General features: G+C 53.2%; 2 protein-coding genes across 17 annotated transcripts; one reads left to right on the forward strand and one right to left on the reverse strand.

The window, feature by feature from the left end:
- Nucleotides 1-1328: 1328 nt before the first annotated feature.
- MRM2 (mitochondrial rRNA methyltransferase 2) lies at nt 1329-9992 on the reverse strand. Of its 4 annotated transcripts, none has more exons than XR_012432159.1 (4): nt 9965-9992; nt 7088-7377; nt 5063-5205; nt 1329-2895 (listed from the first exon to the last, which is right to left on the reverse strand). XR_012432159.1 is itself a non-coding variant. In XM_045387971.2 (3 exons), the coding sequence occupies exons 1-3, from the start codon at nt 9970-9972 to the stop codon at nt 2453-2455; spliced, it is 741 nt and encodes a 246-aa protein (XP_045243906.2). In that variant the 5' UTR covers nt 9973-9992; the 3' UTR covers nt 1329-2452. The 4 variants fall into 4 exon arrangements, 2 of the variants coding, with proteins under 2 accessions (XP_045243906.2, XP_065397621.1); XR_012432160.1 differs by having other exon boundaries at nt 5063-5215; XM_045387971.2 differs by lacking the exon at nt 5063-5205.
- NUDT1 (nudix hydrolase 1) lies at nt 9749-23916 on the forward strand. Of its 13 annotated transcripts, XM_065541556.2 has the most exons (7): nt 10030-10096; nt 10802-10937; nt 11415-11575; nt 11948-12080; nt 12675-12838; nt 21969-22114; nt 22927-23916. In XM_065541556.2, exons 5-7 carry the CDS (start codon nt 12687-12689, stop codon nt 23097-23099), a joined length of 471 nt encoding a protein of 156 aa, XP_065397628.1. In that variant the 5' UTR covers nt 10030-10096; nt 10802-10937; nt 11415-11575; nt 11948-12080; nt 12675-12686; the 3' UTR covers nt 23100-23916. The 13 variants fall into 13 exon arrangements, with proteins under 13 accessions (XP_065397630.1, XP_065397628.1, XP_065397629.1 ...); XM_065541557.2 differs by lacking the exon at nt 10802-10937; XM_074034269.1 differs by lacking the exon at nt 10030-10096 and having other exon boundaries at nt 10451-10937; nt 11523-11575.
- The last annotated feature ends 76 nt before the right edge of the window (nt 23917-23992 follow it).

The following is a 23992-nucleotide window of genomic DNA, read 5'->3' on the forward strand; positions in this document are numbered from 1 at the left end:
ATCAATCCGTTATTTTGCTTTTATCTGGGCCCACTAGAAATGCAATTTATGCTACTAGGCTACCTCCTAATGCTCTGCAAGCCAAGGCACAAAATCCAACGGGGTGAGGTCAGGCCCCACTATTATTACGGTAACCTTCGTCTATCCTTCAATTTGGAGCCTTCCTGAGAAGAGTGTGCCTCCTCTCTTCTTCCCACCTCTGCCCAGTCCCTGGCTTCCCTCTAAGAAGATGCTGTTCCTAAGGGTCTACATTGAATTTTTCTTCTTCCAGAGAAAAAGACTTCCAAGTTGTGTGCCCCGGAAATGAAAGGGAATGAGAACGAGGTGGAGTAGGGCAAGAGAGTCCCTGGACTTAACTACCTGACTGCAACCAGAAATAAAATGAAAGGCCAAAACATCTGGCGGCCGGGCGCCGTGCCTCACGCCTGTAATCCCAGCACTTTGGCAGGCCGAGGCGGGTGGATCACGAGGTCAGGAGATCAAGACCTTGACTAACACGGTGAAACCCCGTCTCTACTAAAAATACAAAAAAAAAAAAATTAGCCGGGCTTGGTGGTGGGTGCCTGTAGTCCCATGTACTCAGGAGACTGAGGCAGAATGGCGTGAACCCCGGGAGGTGGAGCTTACAGTGAGCCGTTTCAAGGCACTCCAGCCTGGGCGACAGAGCGAGACTCCGTTTCAAAAAAAAAACAAGTCAAAACATCTGACCTGCAGTTTCCTTTGGGGAGCTGGACCAAGCCCCAGATCCCTGATGGCGATTCCTGGGTTTCCAGACTTACCGCACTGGTGCTTGGAATTGAATCATAGTTACAGTCAACACACTTCTTGAGGGATGAGTACACCTCCAGGAAATGGCTTTGAGGAAGCCAGTTTTAAAAAAACAAAACTTAAAAGCATGAAAGTCCCTTACAATAATGCAACTTCTATTTTATTAAATACAAAGCTGCGGCCGGGCGCGGTGGCTCACGCCTGTAATCCCAGCACTTTGGGAGGCCGAGACGGGCGGATCACGAGGTCAGGAGATCGAGACCATCCTGGCTGACACTGTGAAACCCCGTCTCTACTAAAAACTACAAAAAACTAGCCGGGCGAGGTGGCAGGCGCCTGTAGTCCCAGCTACTCGGGAGGCTGAGGCAGGAGAATGGCGTGAACCCGGGAGGCGGAGCTTGCAGTGAGCTGAGATCCGGCCACTGCACTCCAGCCTGGGTGGCAGAGCGAGACTCCGTCTCTAAATAAATAAATAAATAAATAAATAAATAAATAAATAAATATAAAGCTGCATCGAGTTCCTAGAAGAGTAAAAGAAAATAAACACACCACATCACTGCTTGCTTTGGCAATTACCTTTATGTTCTTGGGAGTCCAGACACAGATACAAATTTCCAGCGAAAACCAAAGCACACCCAGTGCATGAGTAAATTCAGACCATACGTCTTCCCTAATCGCTCTGGGAACTTCTGCTGCTTGAAGAATGCATGAATCTCTAGATTACTCACCAGAAAGAAAGAATTTAATCCCCAGATGGAAATTTCAGATTTTTCTTTTGGTTTGGTTTTTTGTTTTTTCATTTTTGTAGAGACAGTGGGTGTTGCTATGTTGCCCAGGTTGGTCTTGAACTTCTGACTTCAAGAATCCCCCAGCCTCAGCCTTCTGGGATTATAGGTGTGAGTGGCCTCACCCAGCCCCCAGATTTTCTACTTTAAATAGCCACACTAAGAACTGGAAACCTGTGCATGGTGCTCTGGGAGGAGCAGTGGAAAGCCTGTTTCTGTGTGACAGTTTAACAGTCTGTAAGATGAAGTCCCGTCAAGGCACACATGGGCACACCCATCCCTGCCTCAGCGGATTCCTTCTGATTCTTCCCACAGTCTGTCTCTCTTCATCCTTCCATCCTCACCTCTTTCTCTTGATAACTTTCTCCTCACAAATCAATATAGAGGACTTTTTCATTTTCCATGGCCCCTGAACTTAGTTTTGTCATCTCTTTTTGGTTAAAAAGAGAGAGAGAAAGAAAGAGACTCCCAGCCGGGCGCGCTGGCTCACGCCTGTAATCCCAGCACTTTGGGAGGCCGAGATGGGCGGATCACGAGGTCAGGAGATCGAGACCATCCTGACTAACACGGTGAAACCCCAAATACTAAAAATACAAAAATTAGCCGGGCGCGGTGGCAGGCGCCTGTAGTCCCAGCCACACGGGAGGCTGAGGCAGGAGAATGGCGTGAACCTGGGAGGCGGAGCTTGCAGTGAGTGGAGATCGCGCCACTGCACTCCAGCCTGGGAGACAGAGCGAGACTCCGTTTCAAAAAAAAAAAAAAGAAAGAGACTCCCCACTTGTCCTGTTCCATCTCCAAAATCAGCTCAGATCTCCCAGGAACTCTTCCGGAAGGAGCTCAGGCTACGTTTCGAGCTTAAAAGAAGCTAATGACCATTATGAAAATGGCACAAGAAATCCTCACTGCTTCACAGCGCCCTTCCTTCCCTGGTACTGTGTGGCCAAGAAGTACACTTCTGATGACTCTTTTCTGCTGGCTTCAGGTTTGATGATCCTTACATTCTGGAATTCCTCTGTCAGTCTCCTCTGTAACCGATGGCTTTGACTTCCAGCCCAGGTTTTACAAAGGAATGTTCCCCGAGGTTGCAGGATGTCTGGGGTCATGCTGAGAAGGGTCAGGCACAGGCTGATGAGCCTGTCATGATCGAGGTCCCGGAACCCTGTGGCATTGGGCGCCATGTCGCTCAGAATCACATCTGCTCTCCCACCAGGAAGCACCTCGAGGATTCTCTGTGAGGTTCTCGGGTCAGTCACATCAGCAGGGCACAGAAAAGTTGCTCCTTCCAGGGGGAATATGTGAAGAAGATCTACCCCAAGCACGAAGCCAACAGGAGAGCTGGGATCTATGGAAGAAATGGTGAATGTGTTATTTATTTACACCCTGAATGTTTTCACAAAAATATAGTACATGCAACAAAATGATGAAATAAAAGTAAAATGTCAAGACCAATGCAAAGAGCTAATGTGCAAATAGGTAAACACAGGCCTTTTCTATCTATACATCCTATAAAGACACGTGGTGGGGGAAGTCGTGGGCCTTAACATCTGAGAAGCTGAGGCCCATACAGGAAGTAACTGTCCTAGAGTCATCCTCAGCCATGGGCAGACCTGTGCCAAGCGCCAGGACTTCTGATTCCAAATCTGGTATCATTTCACTACCCAAGGCTCACTCTCTGTGAAAGGGTTCTTATCTCTGAGTGCTCTTTTGATAAACTAAAATAGAAAATAGGCCGGTCGCAGTGGCTCACAACTATAATCCCAGCACTCTGGGAGGCTGACACAGATGGATCACCTGAGGTCAGGAGTTCGAGACCAGCCTGGCCAACATGGGGAAATGCTGTCTCCACTAAAACTACAAAACTCAGGCAGGTGTGGTGGCACATGCCTGTAATCCCAGCTAGTCGGGAGGCTGAGACAGGAGAATCTCTTGAACCCAGGAAGCGGAGGTTGCAGTGAGCCAAGATCACGTTCACGCTCTCTCCTTCTGTCACCTTCTCCTACAAGGCATGCTCTTGCTTCATCTCAAGAGCACTACACTCCAGCCTCAGCGACAGAGCGAGACTCCATCTCAAAAAAAAAAAGAAAAAGAAAAAGAAAATAATATACTAGTGCATAAAGTGCCTCTGGATTAAATCAATAAATCCATTCTCCTTCTCCACCTTAATCCAATTGCTTCCAATGTAAAAACTACTGGAAATAAGTCAAGAGATGAGGAAAATGAACACATACAAAATAATGTACAAAAACTGATACCAGCTAGGTGCGGTGGCTCACACCTAAAATCTCAGCACTTTGGGAGGCTGAGAAGAACTGCTAGAGCCCAGGAGTTCTAGTCCAGCCTGGGCAACATAGCAAGATCCTGTCTCTACAAAAAAATATAAAAATTAGCTGTAGTCTCAGCTACTCAGGACACCCAGCTAAAATGAGGCATGAGGCTGGGCGCGGTGGCTCAAGCCTGTAATCCCAGCACTTTGGGAGGCCGAGGCGGGCGGATCACGAGGTCAGGAGATCAAGACCATCCTGGCTAACACGGTGAAACCCCATCTCTACTAAAAAATACAAAAAACTAGCCGGGCGAGGTGGCGGGCGCCTGTAGTCCCAGCTCAGAAGAGGCTGAGGCAGGAGAATGGCGTGAACCCGGGAGGCGGAGCTTGCAGTGAGCTGAGATCTAGCCACTGCACTCCAGCCTGGGCGACAGAGCGAGACTCCGTCTCAAAAAAAAAAAAAAAAAAAAATGAGGCGTGAGGCGTCCCATTTTCCTGGGCTGAAGATTGAGGGGTTTTACCTTTGAAAAATGAGGTAATCTTCAAAATACCTGGACTTCCAATGTTTAAACTAGGAATGAAACATGGTCTCTTCCTCGCCCCCTACCGTTGGAACAGCCTTTCTGTTAAGCAGACTGAACAAGAACATCTGTGACTCTACCCTTAGCTTATCAACTCTGACACTTCTCAACAGAACTACGGCTCTCCTCAGTGGAGGGGACTGCTGGGGAGATGGGGGTGTTGGGCTTGTGAGAGGGGCTTTGAATGTAGGTACAGAGTGAGAAGAGGGGGAGGCAGACGCTGACATCAGTTATAGGAAACAAGTCTTGTTTTAGGTTAAGGTGACACAATGGCACCTTTTTAGTTTTACAACTGGTGTTACTCAAATATCAGCAAGTTATCCTTTTGTGTGTGTGCGTGTGAGACAGAGAGAGACAGGGTCTCACTCCACTGCATGGCCTCAGCTCACTGCAGCCTCGACTTCCCCAGGCTCAAGCGACCCCTCCCACCTCAGCCTCCTAAGTAGCTGGGACCACAGGCACATGCCACCACCCCTGGCTAATTTTTTGTAGAGACGGGGTTTCACCACATTGCCCAGGCTGGTCTCGAACTCCTGACCTCGGGTGATCCTCCCACCTCAGTCTCCCAAAGTGCTGGGGTTACAGGCGCGAGCCCCCGCGCCCGGCCTCATGCCTCACTTTATGCTCCTGAGCTTTCGCTCCTATAATATCCAATATGTTACAACCTTGGGAAATTTCCACTGAAGGCAAACAGCTTTGGCTGCATGCTTGTGACTTCCAGGAGGACAAGCCCAGGCAGATCACGCTCACGCTGTCTCCTTCTGTCACTTCTTCCTACAAGGCACGCTGAGCCACTCTCCTGCTTCATCTGAGGAGCACTTAGGGGAACAGAAACCACTGAAATCAGTTACTAGGAGGACTCCACGGTGATAAGCTCAGCAATGAGAAAAGGAACTGACATTTCCAACACAAATCCACTTATTTAGTCAATAAATGCTGAGCTGAAAAACAATAAAAAGGCTGTTCAGGCCGACCACGATGGACGTACCAGGAAGCACCTCGAGGATGCTGGGAGGCAGAGACAGGAGGATCACCTGAGGTCTGGAGTTCGAGACCAGCCTGGCCAACATGGCTAAACCCCGTCTCTACTAAAAAATACAAAAATTAGCTGGAAATCACTTAAACCCAGGAGGTGGAGATTACAGTGAGCCGAGATGGCGCCACTGCGCTCCAGCCTGAGCAACAGAGTGAGACTCCATCTCAAAAAAAAAAAAAAAAAAAAAAAGGGCTGTTCAAAAGCCAGAAGAGGCATATCCCAGCCTAAGTCTGGGCAGGGGCCACCCAAGCAGATGCAGGTAGACACTGAGAGTTCACGGCAAACCTACCGCAAACCAGCAGTGGGGCAGATGTACCAGCATTCCAGGTCTGCACTTTCAACAAGTCATGAAACCCTGAGCCTCAGTTTTCTCACCAATAAATGGGGACCAGTATCCCTACTCTAAGGTATTTGGGAGAAATTTGGGAGAGCTCTGGGTGGACTGTCTCACCCTGTTCAAATGCCAGTGCATGCAGCTACCCTGGCTTTACAGCAGGAAACATAAACAGCAAGGATATTCTCCACAGCACACGCATCCCAGCAAAAAGCCAAAAGTAAGCTTGACGCCCACAGTGAGGGAGCTGGCTAAAGAGCCTATGGTGCAAGCACTACATGGAACAGGATGAAACTTTCGCAATGACGACAGTGTCTTCCGTCGTATGGGCAGCTGGCTGATCTCATTATTCAGGGGAACCTTTCTATACAGAAAATTTTACTCAAAACCCTAAGATATAAAACAGATTGAAAACTGCGTCTCAGCTTCACCCAGAGTGGCGAATCCATAGCCCTGGCCATGAAGCCTCTTCTAGGTTCTGGAGGGAGCAGCCCCAGTGGGGCCACCAGGAAGCTCCAGGGCTTACGGGACTTGGAAATTTAGCTGGGCTGTTGGGAAGAGATGTCAATACATCAAGAGTAGCCGGGTGCCGTGGCTCACATCTGTAATCCCAGCACTTTGGGAGGCCAAGGTGGGCGGATCACCTGAGGTCAAGAGTTTGAGATCAGCCTGGCCAACATGGTGAAATCTTTGTCTCTACTTAAAAAAACAAAAACAAAAAATTAGCCAGGTGTGGTGGCAGGCACCTGTAATCCCAGCTACTCAGGAGGCTGAGGCCGGAGAATCGCTTGAACTCGGGAGGCGGAGGTTGCAGTGAACTGAGATCACACCATTGCACTGCAGTCTGGGCAACAGAGGAAGACTCCCTCTAGGGTGGGGAAAAACAAAAACAAAACAAAACAAAAATATATATGTATCTATGTATGTACGTATATATGTATGTATGTATTATTAAGCAAAAATAGCTCCAGTAAGGCTGCAAATTAGCAAGAAGAGTATGGAACAACATCGCTTTTGAAAATGTGAGGGATCTATGCAAACACAAGCCTGGAAGGATACACACCACCATGCTGGTGCTGGTACATCCGGGCGGTCTCATGCGAGGTGATTTCCATTTTCACCGCACCTTTCTACTTTGTCTTTCATTTTGAAAATGGCAGCATCCTATTTTTATCATCACCCCTACTAAACCACCCACTCAGAAGCGCACGCCTTAGAAAAGGGCTCCAGCATCTTGCATCCACTGGCAGAGGCAGCTTGCCCATGCCCACTCAACCTCAGGGTAGCCAGAAGGTGCCAACAGCAGTGCAGAGGACCCACCTGTGCCTGCGGCATTGACCTTCTGCACCGCCACCTGACTCCAGGCCCCAGGAGCTGCTCCGCAGTCTAATACCCGAAGGCCAGGTCGCAGAATCTGGTGCCTCTCGTTCACCTCCAGGAGCTTGAAGGCGCTTCGACACCGGTAGCTCGCCACCTTCGCAGCCTTCACAAACGGGTCCCTGAGATGCCGAGTCAGCCACAGGTGCTCAGCGCCTGTCCGATTCTTGCAGCGACTCCCAGCAGTATGGAACCCTTGGCGCTGAAAGGAAGCACACACCAGCTTCAAGTACCTGGTGGGAGAGAAGAGGAGAAGGCAGGTTGGCATCACACAGAATGGCAGGCCACAAGCTGGGGGGGCCCTCGGATCAACTCATTCATTTCTAGAGATGGGGCACCAAGGCCCAGGAGGGGAGGTGAACTGACAAGGCTACACAGCCGAAAAGCAGGCATCACAGGCCAAACTGTGTCCCCACAAAATTCATGTGTTGATGTCCTAACCCTTGGTACCTCAGAATATGGGTGTATTCGGAGACAGGACCCAAATACACCCACACACCTGAAAGAGGGGACCAAGTTAAAACAAGGTCATATGGGTAGACCCTATTCCAATAGCACTGATGTCCTTATAAAAAGAGATTAGGGGGCCGGGTATGGTGGCCCACACCTATAATTCCAGCACTCTTGGAGACCAAGGCAGGTGGATCCCCTGAGGTCAGGAGTTCGAGAGCAGCCTGGCCAACCATGGCCAACATGGTGAAACCCCGTCTCTACCAAAATGCAAAAATTAGCCGGGCGTGGTGGCACGTGCCTGTAAACTCAGCTACTCGGGAGGCTGAGGCAGGAGAATCACCTGAACCCAGGAGGCAGAGGTTGCAGTGAGCCGAGATTGCGCCACTGCACTCCAGCCTGGGTGACAGAGCGAGACTCTGTCTCAAAAAATAAGTAAATATGTAAATTAATTAATTAATATTCTTTTCTCATGTGGCAAAAATGTTCATTGAGTTCTGAGAGACTGCAAGAAAACCTCCTAAGGACAGATCCTTGCCTTAGTTACCTAGTTCAGGGCTTTGGCAATAATACGGGGGGACTGGCCTGTCATATTTCTTTTCCTTCCTTTTTTTTTTTTTTTTTTTTTTTTTGAGACAGGGTCTCTATAGCCCAGGCTGGAGTGCAGTGGTGAGGTCACGGCTCAACGCAGACTGGAACTCCTGGGCTCAAACAATCCTCTCACCTACATGTCTCAACATAAAATTGAACTAAACCTCTGTGAATCGTTGAAGGACAATTTCCAACACACTCTGGATAAGCTATGCTGTAACAATTTGTTCACAGCCCACAATAGCTAAGCAGGAAGCTATACACACCTCCCCTCATTTAACTCTGAGAACAACCTTACCAAGTAAGTTCTATGTCGTTTTTTCTTTTTTTTGAGACAGAGTCTCACTCTGGCCCCCAGGCTGGAGTGCAGTGGTGGCTCACTGCAACCTCCGACTCCCGGGTTCAAGCAATTCTCCTGCCTCAGCCTCCCAAGTAGCTGGAATTACAGGCGTGCACCTGCTACCACGTCCGGCTAATTTTTGTATTTTCAGTATACATGGGTTTCACCACGTTGGCCAGGCTGGTCTCAAACTTCTGACCTCAGGTGATCCGCCCGCGTTGGCCTCCCAAAGTGCTGGGATTACAGATGTGAGCCACTGCACCCGGCCATTTTTCTTTTTTCTTTTTGTTTTTTTAGAGACAGGGTTTTGCTATTACCCAGGCTGGAGTGCAGTGGCACGATCACAGCTGACTGTAGCCACAACCTCTGGGGCTCAAGTGAACCTCCCACCTCAGCCTCCTGAGTAGCTGGGACTACAGGTGTGTGCCACCACTTCCGGCTAATTTTTCTATTTTCAGGAGAGATGGGGTTTCACCATGTTGGCCAAGCTGGTCTCAAACTCCTGACCTCGGGCGATCCACCCACTTTGGCCTCCCAAAGTGCTGGGATTACAGGCGTGAACCACCTCACCCAGCCATTTTTCTTTTTTTTTTCTTTTTCGCCATCACCCAGGCTGGAGTGCAGTGGCACAATCACAGCTGATTGCTGCCATAACCTCTGGGTCTCAAGTGAACCTTCCACCTCAGCCTCCTGAGTAGCTGGGACTACAGGTGTGCACCACCATGCCTGGACTAATTTTTTTTTTTAATTTTTAAAAACTTTTTTTAGAGATGGCATCTCACTATATTGGTTAGGCTGGTCTCGAACTCCTAGGCTCAAAGGATCCTCCTGCCTCAGACTTCCACAGTGCTGGGATGACAGGTGTGGGCCACCAAGCCCGGTCTCTATGTCTTTCTGATTTAAATAAATAAATAAAAGTTACTACCCCATGGCTCCACGGCCAAAGCTTCCAGCTTCTGCAGCACCAAAGCGTGCTGACCAGCCAGGAGGCACTGACCGCTGACCGTGAGTCGCTGTCTTCACCTGGCTTAAGGGGTCTCCCGGGAAAATGGCACAGGCCGGTCTCGGGGGCCAGAACCCACTCGACAGCCCAGGAAGCGTGGGCAATAGAGCTACCCCGCCCACGAAACGAACTCTCGCCCCCGGCTAGCCCCTGGCGCCTCGGATCTGCGCCCCGGCGCTGCCCCCCGCACCTGGACTCTGTCCCCGGCCCCAGCCTCCCCACGGCCCAGCCGGCCCTGCCCCTGGAGACTTGAGGGCGCCCTCCTCCCGGGAAACTGCGACCAGGAACCCCGGCCTCGTCCCTGTCGCGCTCCCTAAGTGCGGCCACAGTGCCCAGCGCTCGTCACCCAGCCCCGAGGCCAGGACCAAGGTAGGCGACGGGGCGGACCCCCAACCACTCCCGTAACCTGCACACAAAGAAGTAGCGCCCCGCTCACCCCGCCATGGATTTTTCCCCACGTCGGCAGCGCGCTGCCGGAAGTGCCTGACCTCACTTCCGGTCAGAGGCCCGGCGCCCGGAAGCGGCGGTGCAGGTATGAAAAGCGCGCGCGAGGATCCCAGGAGTGGTGGTGACAAGGGAGGGAGGGAACCGGGCCAGCGGGCGGGAGGAGAACGGGGGAGCCAAGTCATGGGCTTGAGGGAGACCAGGGGAGCGGGGCCGGGAACTCGGGGGAGACCAGAAGAGCGGGGTCGGGGGCTCGAGGGAGACCAGAAGAGGGAGACCGGGGGCTTGAGGGAGACCAGGAGAGCGGGGTCGGGGGCTTGGGGGAGAGAAAAGGAGAGCGGGGCCGGGGGCTTGGGGGAGACCAGGAGAGCGGGGCCGGGGGTTTGGGGGAGACAAGGAGAGCGGGGCCGGGGGTTTGGGGGAGAGACGAGGAGAGCGGGGCCGGGGGCTTGAGGGAGACCAGGAGAGCGGGGCCGGGGGCTTAGGGGAGACCAGGAGAGCGGGGCCGGTGGCTTAGGCGAGACCAGGAGAGCGGGGCCGGGAACTCGGGGGAGACCAGGAGAGCGGGGCCGGGAACTCGGGGGAGACCAGGAGAGCGGGGCCGGGGGCTTGGGGGAGAGACGAGGAGAGCGGGGCCGAGGGCTTGGGGGAGAGATGAGGAGAGCGGGGCGGAGGCGTGGGGGAGACCAGGAGTAAATCATCACAGAAATTTACTTTGGAAACCGTGGCTTCTGGCAGGAACAGATCAGTGTTGGGACAAAGTACACGGGCCTTGTGTGAAGCTCAGCCACAAACCCACTTACCCTGTCTGACCTGCCTCCGCCACCAGGACCCAGTCTCAGTGACACGGGAAAGGTTCCCTTGTCCTCCTCGAAGGGCCTGCGATGGGGATGTGGCTCACTTCTTCAGTGCCCCGCTGCTCAAGCCTCTAGGGGAGCATAGAGACGGGCAGGCAGTGTCTGGGGGTGAATATTTGCGGCGCCTGAAGCCCCCGTGGGCGTGTGTTAGAGGGTACTCTGAAAGTTCAGCCTTGTAGGTGGCTTGTGTTAGCTGTTAGACTCCCTGCCTTATCGCAAGGACAGAGGGCTTTCTGTGTCCCCGCGTTTCTTGCCTTGATGTACCGGAGCAATCAGATCACAGGGCGGCTTGGAGAGAGAGTGCAAGGTTTTATAAGTGGAATTCGCCCTCAGCAGATGGGGGAGCCAGAAGGGAGCTGGAGTGGGAAGGTGATTCTCCTGAGCAGCCTGGGCCAAACTCATGCTTCCTCCAGTTGATTCCCTGCTGGTGCCTGTTGTTGTGCTTTCCACGTCCTTTTGACATCCAGCAGCTTGTGTATCTGCCCACTAGGGTCTGGGGGGTTTTATAGGCACAGGACTGGGACGTGGCAGGCTTGGGAAATGCAACATTTGGGCAGGAAAACAGAAATGCCTGTCCTCACCTAGGTCCCTGGGCACAGGCCTGGGGGTGGAGCCCTAGCCAGAGACCACGCCCTCCTCTACCCAGCACTTCCCTGCCCTCTTCTTTGCTTACCATCGAGTCCCTTTTCTCAGACACCACAGCTTCCAAGGAGGATCACTGGTCCTGAATCCTGTGTCTCAGCCAGGTGTGGACCCCAGAAAAGTTGGTCCTGGCTGGGCGCAGTGGCTCACGCCCGTAATCTCAGCACTTTGGGAGGCTGAGGTGGGTGGATTGCTTGAGCTCAGGAGTTCATGATCAGCCTGGGCAACATGACAAAACCCCATCTCTACTAAAAGTACAGCAATTAGCTGAGTGTGGTGGCTCATGCCTGTGGTCCCAGCTATGTGGGATGCTGAGACAGGAGGATGGCTTCAGCCAGGGAGGCTGAGATTACAGCGAACCGAGATCATGCCACTCTCCTCCAGCCTGGGCAACAGAGCAGGATCTCGTCTCAAAATAAATAAAGGAAAGTTGGTCCTGGCCCTCCAGCATTTCTTCAGGGTCCTTTTTCCATCAGGGACCTGGCTGAGGCATCACCCTGAGAGTCCTCTGAACCTGAACCTGTACATCTATGGGAGCAGGAAGGGCCCTTGCGACTTCCAGTGGCCCCCCTGGGTGCCAGGTCCTACAGTAGCCACAGTAGGAGCAGAGTGAGTGGGGTATAAACTCCTGTCACAGGAGGGAGGACTAGCCAGGCCCTGCTGGGTGGACCTGTGTCTACAACCACACATTTCCTGGGGATCTGGAAGCCTGCTACAGAGAGGCCAGGTCCCACTAGACTGAAAGAAGCTCCTATTAATCAAAAGGCCAGAGTTGAAGCCTGACCTGAGAACCACAGGATAAACTGTGGTTATTTTGGTGCTGGTCAGGCACGGGGACCGTTGTTCTCCACTGTGTGTCTATGGGAGGGCGTTCCTGGGGGTAGACGCAGGAGCAAGAGTGCAGTCTGGAAAGGTCATGTCCTCTGCACCTGAGGGCTGAGTTGTGGAGAAGGAAGGTAGCGCCAGCCTGTGTTCTGCTTGATCAGCCCTGCTGACCACTGGGTTCTGTTTCTACCCCAGAAAATCATTGGTTCAATGGCAGGTTTCCACCTGCCACAAGGGAAGCCACACGTGGCAGGGCTGGGGGATTACAGCGTACCACCCCCCACCCTGCCTCCCAGAGCACATCCCAGTCCTCCTGGCCCCTGGCACGTGCTTCCTCCACGCGCATCATAACTGACTGCCCTCTCGCCTTCCTTTCAGAACCCAGGGACCATGGGCGCCTCCAGGCTCTATACCCTGGTGGTGGTCCTGCAGCCTCAGCGAGTTCTCCTGGGCATGAAAAAGCGAGGCTTCGGGGCCGGCCTGTGGAATGGTTTCGGGGGCAAAGTGCAAGAAGGAGAGACCATCGAGGATGGGGCCAGGAGGTAAGGACAGGGCAGGTCTGGCCGTGGAACCGGCTTTCCCAGGGCACAGGGATTTGGGCTGTAGGGCCACACCCTTGGTTTCACCACTTAGAGCTAAGTGACCCGGAGCAGGGAGTTAACCTGTGAGCCTCAGTGTCTTCATCTCAGAATGAAGACCAGTCCGCAGCCCTTAGGACTCTTGTGAAGATGAAATGAGGAAATGAACACAAAGGACTTTAGAACAGTGCGTGGTGAGTGCTGAGTGTATGTTAGCTGTTGTGTGTGGTGTGTGGTGAGTGTTGAGTGTGTGTTAGCTGTGGTGTGTGGTGCATGTTGAGTGTGAGCTGTTGTGTGTAGTGTGGTGCGTGTTGAGTGTGTTAGCTGTTGTGTGTGGTGTGTGGTGAGTGCTGAGTGCGTGTTAGCTGTTGTGCGTGGTGTGTGATGCATGTTGAGTGTGTTAGCTGTTGTGCGTGGTGTGTAGTGAGTGCTGAGTGTGTGTTAGCTGTTGTGTGTGGTGTGTGGTGCGTGTTGAGTGTGTGTTAGCTGTTGTGCATGGTGTGTAGTGAGTGCTGAGTGCGTGTTAGCTGTTGTGGCGTGGTGGTGCTGGGGGCTTCAGGGTGTATCTGGAAGCTTCTGTGCATCATGGCTTGAATTGAACCCTCCCAGCACCCTCACTGTCACCGAAGGGCTCGTCAGTCACTTGGTTCCTCTGTCTGTTCAGTGGCGCTGATGATTGCTTTTATCTCACACCCAGTGTACACAAAGTCTGCATCCTTAACACAGCCAGTTTCACCTAGGAAGGAACTGAAGCCCAGAGAGGTTGAGCCGTTTACCCAAGATCACACAGTCCTCCAGACACCCCTCACCCCTCACAGGGTAAATGAGATCATCTGTGTAAACATCGCTGCACAGATGTTAGCCCCCATTCATGTTTTTGTTCTGAGAAAGGTAGGCCAGCTTCCCTGGAGAGGAGAACCACAGAGTAAAGAGGGTCCTGGCACGCAAGAAAGCCAGGACCCCAGTGGCTTTCCAATTTTTTCATCACAACCTGCAGTAAGAAACACGTTTTATATGATAGAATATACACACTCAGGTATGCAGGTACAGCTAAAATAAGTTGCAGTAGCTGCCCTGATTACATCAAAGGGCACTCTACTTTTCCGATTCATGTCTCTTTTTTTCTCCAGAGATGGGATCTCACCCAGGCGGGAGTGCAGTGGGACCCTCATGGCTCACTGCAGCCTCAAAGTCCTGGGCTCAAACGATCCTCCTGCTTCAGTCTCGCAAATAGCTGGGACCACAGACACATGCCACCATGCTCAGTTTTTTAATTCTTCGTAGACATGGGGTCTCATTAACTCCTGGGCTCAAGCGATCCTCCCTCCTGGGCCTCCCAGAGTGCTGAGATTGCAGGCGTGAGCCACTGGCTTGACCCTTTTTTTCAATTGTAATCCACTAAGCTGATTTCCCGGATCATGTGGGTCCCAACCCTCAGTTTGGAGAGCCCTGCGTGTGCTTCCCCTCTAAGGCCTAGGACCCCGGGCTCCAGCTATGCAGACACATTTGATCAGTCACCATGGCAGGTGCCAGTGCGATAGGCTGTGCTGGGGGCCGCAGCTGGGGAGGAGGACCACTGGGTGTGAATCGGGCATCCAGCATGTCCATGCCAGGAGTGTGTGCAGAGCAACAACAGCACAGGAAACAGGCAGGAGAGGTGGCCCTGGGGGTTCTCCTGCCCAGCCCTTTGTCTTTGATCTGGTAAGACCACCCATCACCTCATGGATTTCGGTAGCGCTGCTCTGTGTGGGGCTTGGGGACACAGGGAGGAACAGGTCAGTCCCTGCCTCTGGAGCTCTCGTGTTGTCTGGCGCCGGGTTCAGGAGACCTGCAGAAGGAGGTCCGGTCCACACCTGGTGGCCAGGGGCCTCCAGGAGAAAGGAAGGGTGATTAACTGGGTACCAGGAAAACACTCTGAGGGCTTGACGTTGGCTGGGAGGGCATGGAGGGAGGGAGGAAGGAGACCTTCGCAGAAGCACAGAGGGCTGGAGGAGCACCAGCTGTGCAGAGAAGTGGGGGGTGTGAGGGCAGCAGGCGGCAGAGCTGAGGAGGCTGGATGGAGGAGCTCCACGTGGCTGGATTTCTTCTCCTTGTCCTGCTGGTGACAAGCAAAGCACAGGCCCCCTTGGCAGCCCTGATTTATTTTCTTCTGAACTTTGTCACGGTCGAAAGAACTTTCCTCCTACCCTCTGTAAATATTACACAAACAGAGGCACCAGCACTCCAGACCCTCACTGCTGAATACAGCGGTGGCTTGCGCTCAGCCCAGGGTTTGAGTGGGGGAACTGAGACACAGAGCAGGAAGCCTGTGACTTCCATCCTCGAGTGTAACCTGGCTCCATCCCCCTCACCTGGACAGGTGCAGCAGCCCCGTAGCTGGGCTGGCCCTCATGGCCTCCACCCTCCCCTCTGCAGTCCCCATTCCACACAGCTGCCAGGTGGCCCTTCCCAGACTGCATCTGGGTCTCCCCCAACCCGCAACACACACAGACGCATACTCACACATTAAACCCTTAACACCTCTCAGTGCACTTACAGCCGCCCTCCTGTGTCAGCCACTGAGCCCTCCACGGGCTTGCCTTGCCCCCTCCCTCCCCAGTCTCTGCTCCTGGGACATCCCAAGCTGTGGCCCACCTTGCTCTTCATCCGGTTGTCCCCCCATCCCACCCCTGACAGCTTTCACAGCTAAGAAAGTGCCTTCCCCACCCGTCGTTCTCAACACATCTTATCCTGTATCTTTCCTTCATGGCACTCTCACCCTTTTTAATCATATTTAATGATTCACTTCCTGCCAGTCTTTCTCCAGAATCATTCTATAAGATCAGGACTGCCCAGGATAGAGTGCGGTGACACAGTCATAGCTCACGGCTGTCTCGACCTCCTGAGCTCAAGCCATCTTCCCGAGTAGCTGAGACTACCAGTGCACACCACCACACCTGGCTAATTTTTTTATTTTTAGTAGAGACAGGGTTTTGCCATGTTGCCCAGGCTGGTGTCAAATTCCTGGCCTCAAGCGACCCTCCCATCTCAGCCTCCCAAAGCGCTGGGATTACAGGCGTGAGTCACTGCGCCCAGCGTAACTTGCACTTTTATTGAAGTGTCATGCACATAGAGAAAATTGCACAGTGGGTTTTTTTTTTGTTTGTTTGTTTGTTTTGTTTTTTTGAGATGGAGTCTCGCTCTGTGACCCAGGCTGGAGTGAAGTGGCATGATCTTGGCTCACTGCAACCTCCGCCTCCCGGGTTCAAGCGATTCTCCTGCCTCAGCTTCCTGAGAAGCTGGGACTACAGGCGGCCGCCACCATGCTCGGCTAATTTTTGTATTTTTAGTAGAGACAGGGTTTCACCATGTTGGCCAGGATGGTATCTTATCTTCTGACCTTGTGATCCACCCGCTGCGGCCTCCCAAAGTGCTGGGATTACAGGTGTGAGCCACCACACCCGGCCACCTGTTTCTTTTTTTGAGATGGAGTCTTGCTCTGTTGCCCAGGCTGGAGTACAGTGGCATGATCTCTGCTCACTGCAGCCTCCACCTCCCGGTTCAAGCGATTCACCTGCCTGAGCCTTCTGAGTAGCTGGGACTACAGGTGTGCACCACCACATCTGGCTATTTTTTTTATTTTTTGGTAGAGACAGAGTTTCACCATGTTGTCCAGGCTGGTCTCGAACTGACCTCAAGTGATCCAGCTGCCTCTGCCTCCCAAAGTGCTGGAATTACAGGTGTGAGCCACCGCACCTGGCAGGTCCACCTGTTTAACCAACATATAGATCAAGAAAAAGAAGTGGGCCGGGCGCGGTGGCTCAAGCCTGTAATCCCAGCACTTTGGGAGGCCGAGATGGCCAGATCACGAGGTCAGAAGATCGAGACTATCCTGGCTAACACGGTGAAACCCCGTCTCTATTAAAAAATACAAAAAACTAGCCGGGCGAGGTGGCGGGCGCCTGTAGTCCCAGCTACTCGGGAGGCTGAGGCAGGAGAATGGTGTGAACCCAGGAGGCGGAGCTTGCAGTGAGCTGAGATCGCGCCACTGCACTCCAGCCTGGGCGACAGAGCCAGACTCTGTCTCCAAAAAAAAAAAGAAAGAAAAGAAAAAGAAGTGGACCGTGGGACCCCGCCCTCCACCCTGACTTCCGGCACAGCTGATGACTTTGGCCTGTTCCCAAATATGGTGTGGGATCCTAGAGGCTGCGCCCTTGGCTGGCTTCTTTTCAGCATCACATGTGCCATAGCAGTGGTTCCTCCAGCTGCTGGGTAATGCCCTGCAGAGGCCCGTGCTGCAGCTCACCCGCTTTGCTGCAGGCTCACCCTCTGCAGCAGGACCCCAGCTCTGCTGCAGGTGTGCGTGCAGGGCTTACCCTTGGGAGCTGTTACAAGCGACTGCCAGGAACGGTCCTGACGTGTCTTTTGGTGCCCGTGTGCACCCTTTCCTGTGGACAGTTACCATGGAGGAAAACTGTCGATGTTCAGCTTCAGCAGAGATTGCCAAGCGTCTTTTCACAGCTGTTTCGCTAATTCAAACGAATGCTGAACCACACTTGGTACTCTCTCTTTTTCATCTTTGCCATGTTGGTAGGGACGGTGAGCTCGCGGAGGTTCTGCGTGCCCTCAGGACTGCGGAAGGGGAGCACCTTCACAGCGTCGCGGGCCGCATTGATATCCTTTGGGAGTCTGCAGGTCGTGTGGACATCCTTCTTTGTGAGTCTGCAGGCCGCCTCGGTATCTTTTTTTTTTTTTTAGACGGAGTCTCGCTCTGTCGCCCAGGGTGGAGTGCAGTGGCCGGATCTCGGCTCACTGCAAGCTCCGCCTCCCGGGTTCACGCCATTCTCCTGCCTCAGCCTCCCGAGTAGCTGGGACTACAGGCGCCCGCCACCTCGCCTGGCTAGTGTTTTTTGTATTTTTTAGTAGAGACGGGGTTTCACCATGTTAGCCAGGATGGTCTCGATCTCCTGACCTCGTGATTCGCCCGTCTCGGCCTCCCAAAGTGCTGGGATTACAGGCTTGAGCCACCACGCCCGGCCAGATATCCTTCTTTGTGAGTCTGGGGACCGCGTGGATATCCTTCTTTGTGAAGTATCTGCTCAAGCCTTTTGCCTGTGTTTGAATTTGGTTACCTTTTTCTGAATTTTTTTTTTTTTTTTAAGAGATGGGTCCCACTGTATTACCCAGGCTGGTCACGATTTCTGATTTATTTGTAATTCTTTATACATTTTAGATGTGAATTGTCAGATACTATATATATTACAAATATTTTCTACTCAGTGGCTCCTACTTTGTGATATTTTGATAAACAAGTTTATTATTTTAATATAATCTGATATGTAATTTTTATTTTATTTCTTTTTTTTCATTTTTGAGACGGAGTCTCGCTGTGTCACCCAGGCTGGAGTGCAGTGGTGCAATCTCGGCTCACTGCAAGCTCCGCCTCCCGGGTTCACGCCATTTTCCTGCCTCAGCCTCCCATGTAGCTGGGACTACAGGCATCTGCCACCACGCCCGGCTAATTTTTTGTATTTTTTAGTAGAGATAGAGTTTCACCATGTTAGCCAGGATAGTTTCGATCTCCTGACCTCATGATCCGCCCACCTTGACCTCCCAAAGTGCTGGGATTACAGGCGTGAGCCACCGCACCTGGCCATAATTTTTATTTTAGCGCCATCTCAGCTCACTGCAACCTCTGCCTCCCGGGTTCAAGTGATTCTCCCGCCTTAGCCTCCCAAGTAGCTGGGATTACAGGCACCCACCACCATGCCCGCCTAATTTTTTTGTGTATTTTTAGTGGAGATGGGGGATTCACCATGTTGGCCAGGCTGGTCTTGAACGCCTGACCTCACGGGATCCACCCGCCTTGGCTTCCCAAAGTGCTGTGATTACAGGCGTGAGCCACTGTGCCTGGCCGAGACCGTCTTAAAGAAAAGAAACAATTCCTCATTGGGGAGCACCTGCAGGCGTGAGGAACGGGGGCGCTGGAGCCAGACAGGCTGGTGCTTAGGGGAACCCAGCAGCAAACAGCCTCGTGTCCAGGAGATGAGGTACCATCAGCCACAGGCCACCAGCATGGCCCTGGGCTGCAGTACCTGCCAGTCTGAACGGGTTTGCTCCTGGGGCAACCCCAGGCCCTTGCTGCTCAGGAGGAGCCTCGGCAGCCCAGTCTCCAGGGAGGCTGGTCCCTGCTTTATCCACGCAATACTCAGCCCTATTCTATCAGGAGGACCCCAGGACGGGCCCTAACTCCCAGGCCAAGAGCCGGTTTAGGCGCCCTCCCCGCTCGCCTGCAGGGGTCCAGAGGGCTAGACTCAGACCCTCCTCTGCGGGACAGGGGACAGGCACGTGGGGCATACTGAATCGTGGGGGCGTGCAGATTTGGGCTTTAGGTGCACAGTGTGAGCCAACCTTTCTAGACAGCATCCCTGATCCCCAAAGACCAGCGAGGCCAGGGACGCAGGAGCAGCGATGGGAAGCAGGCCCACCAGAACCTGCCACTCCCACCTCTCCACGCCACAGAGGCCTCACCACCCTGTTTGTTTCATGTAATTTCTCATCGTCTTCCCCGTCTGCCGTGTGGGGAACCGAGTGCCATGGATAGAGCAGACACTTGGGCAGAACTGAAGCAGTGTTGTCTTCACCTGCCTGGCGCTCCCCGCCTGGGAAATGGAGCTTCAGCTCTGTCTCCCGGAGGATTCTTGATGCTTCCTACGCTGCCATGAGCTGGGGAAGATGAACTAAAATCAGTCACAACATTCCACTGGGAGGTGACGCTTCTGAAGACGAGCAACAGCTGGCCGCCAAGAGGCGGGCGAGGCCCCACCGAACATCTCTGTTGCATCTAATTGGGGAGCCATTTGTACCCCACAAGTAGAAACACACGTTAATTTTTTAGCTCAAGTCCAACTTTCATTAGCCATCTCCATGAATAAATGCCGATTCCAGGTCTGCTTCCTCTCTAGTCCCTGCAGTTTAAGCTGAGGAGGCATCACTTCAATCCGACCATTTAGGCCAGGCATGGTGGCTCACACCTGAAATCCCAGCACGCTGGGAGGCCAAAGCAGAAGGATCACTTGAGCCCAGGAGTTCAGGACCAGCCTGGGCAACATAGCAAGACCCTGTCTCTACAAAAAAAAAAAAAAAGGAAAACAGAAAAATTAGCCGGGCATGGTAACAGAAGCAGACAGAGGTACCCAGCGGCTCAGCCCGTGTATCCCCAGGGTCTCCCAGCATGGAGTGGGTCTTCGGGAAGCCTCTGCTGAGGGACTGAGCAAGAACCCTACTGAGCACAGCAAGCAAACGCTCAGAATGGGAGGTCAGCAGCACCGCTGTGCCCAACACAGGTTTCCACCATAACCCGAAGTTGAAACATTTTATTCTTCCATACCAAATAGGAGTTGAGAAGCCGGCTGGATTCCTTAAGGTGTAGAATGTCACACACTCCTTTCTTGTGTGGAAAGCCCAAGATATAAAGTGTGTATAACGTTTGCCTTTTTTTTTTTTTTAGACAGGGTCTAGCTCGGTTGCCCAGGCTGGAATGCAGTGCAGTGATCACACCTCACTGCAGCCTCCAACTCCTGGGCTGAAGCATTCCTCCCACCTCAGTCTCCTGAGTAGCTGGGACTACAGGCGAGTGCCACCATGCCTGGCTAATTGTTGTTCTTTTTGTAGAAACAGGGTTTTGCCATGTTGCCCAGGCTGGTCTCAAACTCCTGGGCTCAAGTGATCCTCCCACCCAGGCCTCCCCAAGTGCTGGGATTACAGGCATGAGCCACCCTGTACCCAACCTGTTTGCATTTTTATTTTTTAACTTTAAACTATTAAGAGTTAATGTTTGCATTTTCTAAGAGATGAGCAGAGGAGAAAGCCAAAGGAAAAACACTGAAACGGTAGCATTCCTGGGTGATGAGTTTATGGCGTTTTGTGTCCTGGTTGTCTACAACAAATATGTAATTTTTTTTTTTTTTTTTTTTTTTTTTTTTTTTTTTTTTTGAGACGGAGTCTTACTCTGTCGCCCAGGCTGGAGTGCAGTGGCCGGATCTCAGCTCACTGCAAGCTCCGCCTCCCGGGTTTACGCCATTCTCCTGCCTCAGCCTCCCGAGTAGCTGGGACTACAGGCGCCTGCCACCTCGCCCGGCTAGTTTTTTGTATTTTTTAGTAGAGACGGGGTTTCACCGTGTTAGCCAGGATGGTCTCGATCTCCTGACCTCGTGATCCGCCCGTCTCGGCCTCCCAAAGTGCTGGGATTACAGGCTTGAGCCACCGCGCCCGGCCAAATATGTAATTTTTAAATTAGCAACAGCATTAGACTACTTCGGGGAAGCCTTCTGGCTCTGTGTGCGGGAAGCAGGGAAGGGCTTGTTCCCAGGCACGGCAGCACTTGAGCACTCTGTGGTGAAGTCAGCCCCTCACACCTCCTCCAGGCACAGCTGTGGGGAACGTGTCCCAAGGACATGCAGGAAGAGGCCCAGGCCACGTGTCCCGTGTGGGCAGCCCGGGGGCCAGAGTTAAAACCAGAGCTCCTCCCTCAGGAAAGAGATCACAGAAGCCTGTGGTTTCATCCTGTGTTCCCAGAGAAGGGGCACGAGGCTGGACAGACATTTCTTTGGGCAGACAGGCCCAGAGTATAGAGCCCGGGTTCCCGGAACCTGCGTCCCAGGGCCCCTGCGGTCATAACTACCGCTACGTGGGCTCTGATGCTCAGCTGTGGAAAAGCAAGTAACCGGGAAGGAAGGAAGTGGGGTTGGTCCCCACCCTGCCACCCTCAGGTCTCGAGACCATGGACAAGTGGCTGACTACACTGGGCCTGGGCTGTCACTGGTGCACATACAGCACGGACAAGAACTGTTCCTCCCACCAGCGGCTCCACACCACCTCCGGGCCCCTCCCCAGAGCCGCTCAACCAAACTCTGTCTTCACAGTTCAAGCTGATTCTGAAGCTCAGCCAGGTCAGGACCAGCTAACGCCTTCTGGGCGACATCCTCCTGGGTCTCCCATCCACCCTGGTGGCTCCCTGGGCTGTGTGTAGATGCCCAGCTCCTCCTCCCTGCCATCGTGTGGGCGTGGCGCCATGCCCTGACGGCCTCCCTCCCCCATCCACCTCTGCCCGCAGGGAGCTGCAGGAGGAAAGCGGTCTGACGGTGGACGCCCTGCACAAGGTGGGCCAGATCGTGTTTGAGTTCGTGGGCGAGCCTGAGCTCATGGACGTGCATATCTTCTGCACAGACAGCATCCAGGGGACCCCCACGGAGAGCGACGGTGAGTCTCACGGGGCCTGCTCCCCCTCCCCACTCTGCGGGTCCCATCTCCTGTCTGGGAGAAAGGCCATCAGCCCAAACCATCTCTGAGTGCCAGGCAGCGGGCAGCCTGCGTCCCCCTCCACCCAGTGCCAGTGCGGGGCCCATGAGCAGTGGTCTCTGCACTGAGGCTCCAGCAGTGTACCCGCCCCTGCTCTGCGCCCATTTTCCTACCCTAAAATGAGAAACATGGTCATGAGGATTAAATATAAACGATCGTCAAGTTCCTCACGATCACTCGGTGAACTCCTCAGAGAGTCAGTGTAAGTTTGGGCTGGCCAGACGCCGGGGCTCACACCTGGAATCCCAGCACTGGGAGGCCGAGGCAGAAGGATCGCTTGAGCTCAGGAGTTCAAGACCAGTCTGGGCAATATAATGAGACCCCATCTCTACAAAAAAACATGTTTTTGTTGTTGTTGTTGTTGAGACGGAGTCTCGCTCTGCCACCCAGACTGGAGTGCAGTGGCGCCATCTTGGCTCACTGCAAACTCTGCCTCCCAGGTTCACACCATTCTCCTGCCTCAGCCTCCCAGGTAGCTGGGACTACAGGCGCCCGCCACCACACCTGGCTGATTTTTTGTATTTTTAGTAGAGACAGGGTTTCACCATGGTGGCCAGGCTGGTCTCAATCTCCTGACCTCGTGATCCGCCCACCTCGGCCTCCCACAGTGCTGGGATTCCAGGCATGAGCCGCCGCGCCCAGCCGGAAAAACCATGTTTTTAAGCATGAAGTCTGGGTTGCATATCAGTGCCCCTCTTCCTCCCTCGGTACAGAAATGCGCCCATGCTGGTTCCAGCTGGACCAGATCCCCTTCAAGGACATGTGGCCCGATGACAGCTACTGGTTTCCACTCCTGCTTCAGAAGAAGAAATTCCACGGGTACTTCAAGTTCCAGGGTCAGGACACCATCCTGGACTACACGCTCCGTGAGGTGGACACGGTCTAGCAGGAGCCCAGGGCAGCCCCTGGGCAGGAGACGTGGCTGCTGAACAGCCACAAACTGTCCTCACCTGGGAGCACCGAGTGGCTCAGAGCTGGGTTTCGTCTGGAATTGACTGGATGGAAAGAAAAATAAAGGTCTCTAGCAGTTTTTTTTTTCTTTTTTTTTTTTTTTTTTTTGGAGATGGAGTCTCGCTCTGTTGCCCAGGCTGGAATGCAGTGGCACGATCTCAGCTCACTTCAACCTCTGCCTCCCAGGTTCAAGCAATCCTCCCATCTCAGCCTCCTGAAGAGGTGGGATTACAGGTGCACACTGTCACACCCAACTAATATTTGTATGTTAGTAGAGATGGGGGTTTCCCCATGTGGGCCAGGCTGGTCTTGAACTCCTGACCTCAGGTGATCCACCAGCCTCAGCCTCCCAAAGTGCTGGGATTACAGGCGTGAGCCACCGCGCCTGGCTGGTCTCTAACCTTTTAAACGTCCTCCTCTGGGCACCAGCACAGCCTGCCAGGTCCACAGGAAGCTGCCGGATGTGCTGGGCTTCGGCCCACATTGCTGCACAGAGGTAGGAGAGGATGGAGACTGCTCCCGAGGCGGGCAGCTGGCCCAGGGCAGGGGCACACGTGCTCGGACACACAGCCGCAAGCTGGGGATGTGTCCTCTCAAAACCCCCTGCACAGTGTGGGAAGCTGAGGCTCAGCCAAGGGCTCTAGGCTAAAACCCAGACTGAACGCCTCATAGGCTAGTCCCCTCCCCTGCCCAACTTTCATACACATTTAATAACAGTTGTTCACACGTTTATTGATAAACCGTCCAAAATGTAGGTCACGTGTAAACAATTCCAGTTTATTGGGTATATTGGGTATTGATCCCTGCAGCCTCCTAAAGTGCTTTGGA

The sequence above is a fragment of the Macaca fascicularis genome, chromosome 3 (genome assembly GCF_037993035.2).
Source record: "Macaca fascicularis isolate 582-1 chromosome 3, T2T-MFA8v1.1".
Classification (NCBI taxonomy): Eukaryota; Metazoa; Chordata; class Mammalia; order Primates; family Cercopithecidae; genus Macaca; species Macaca fascicularis.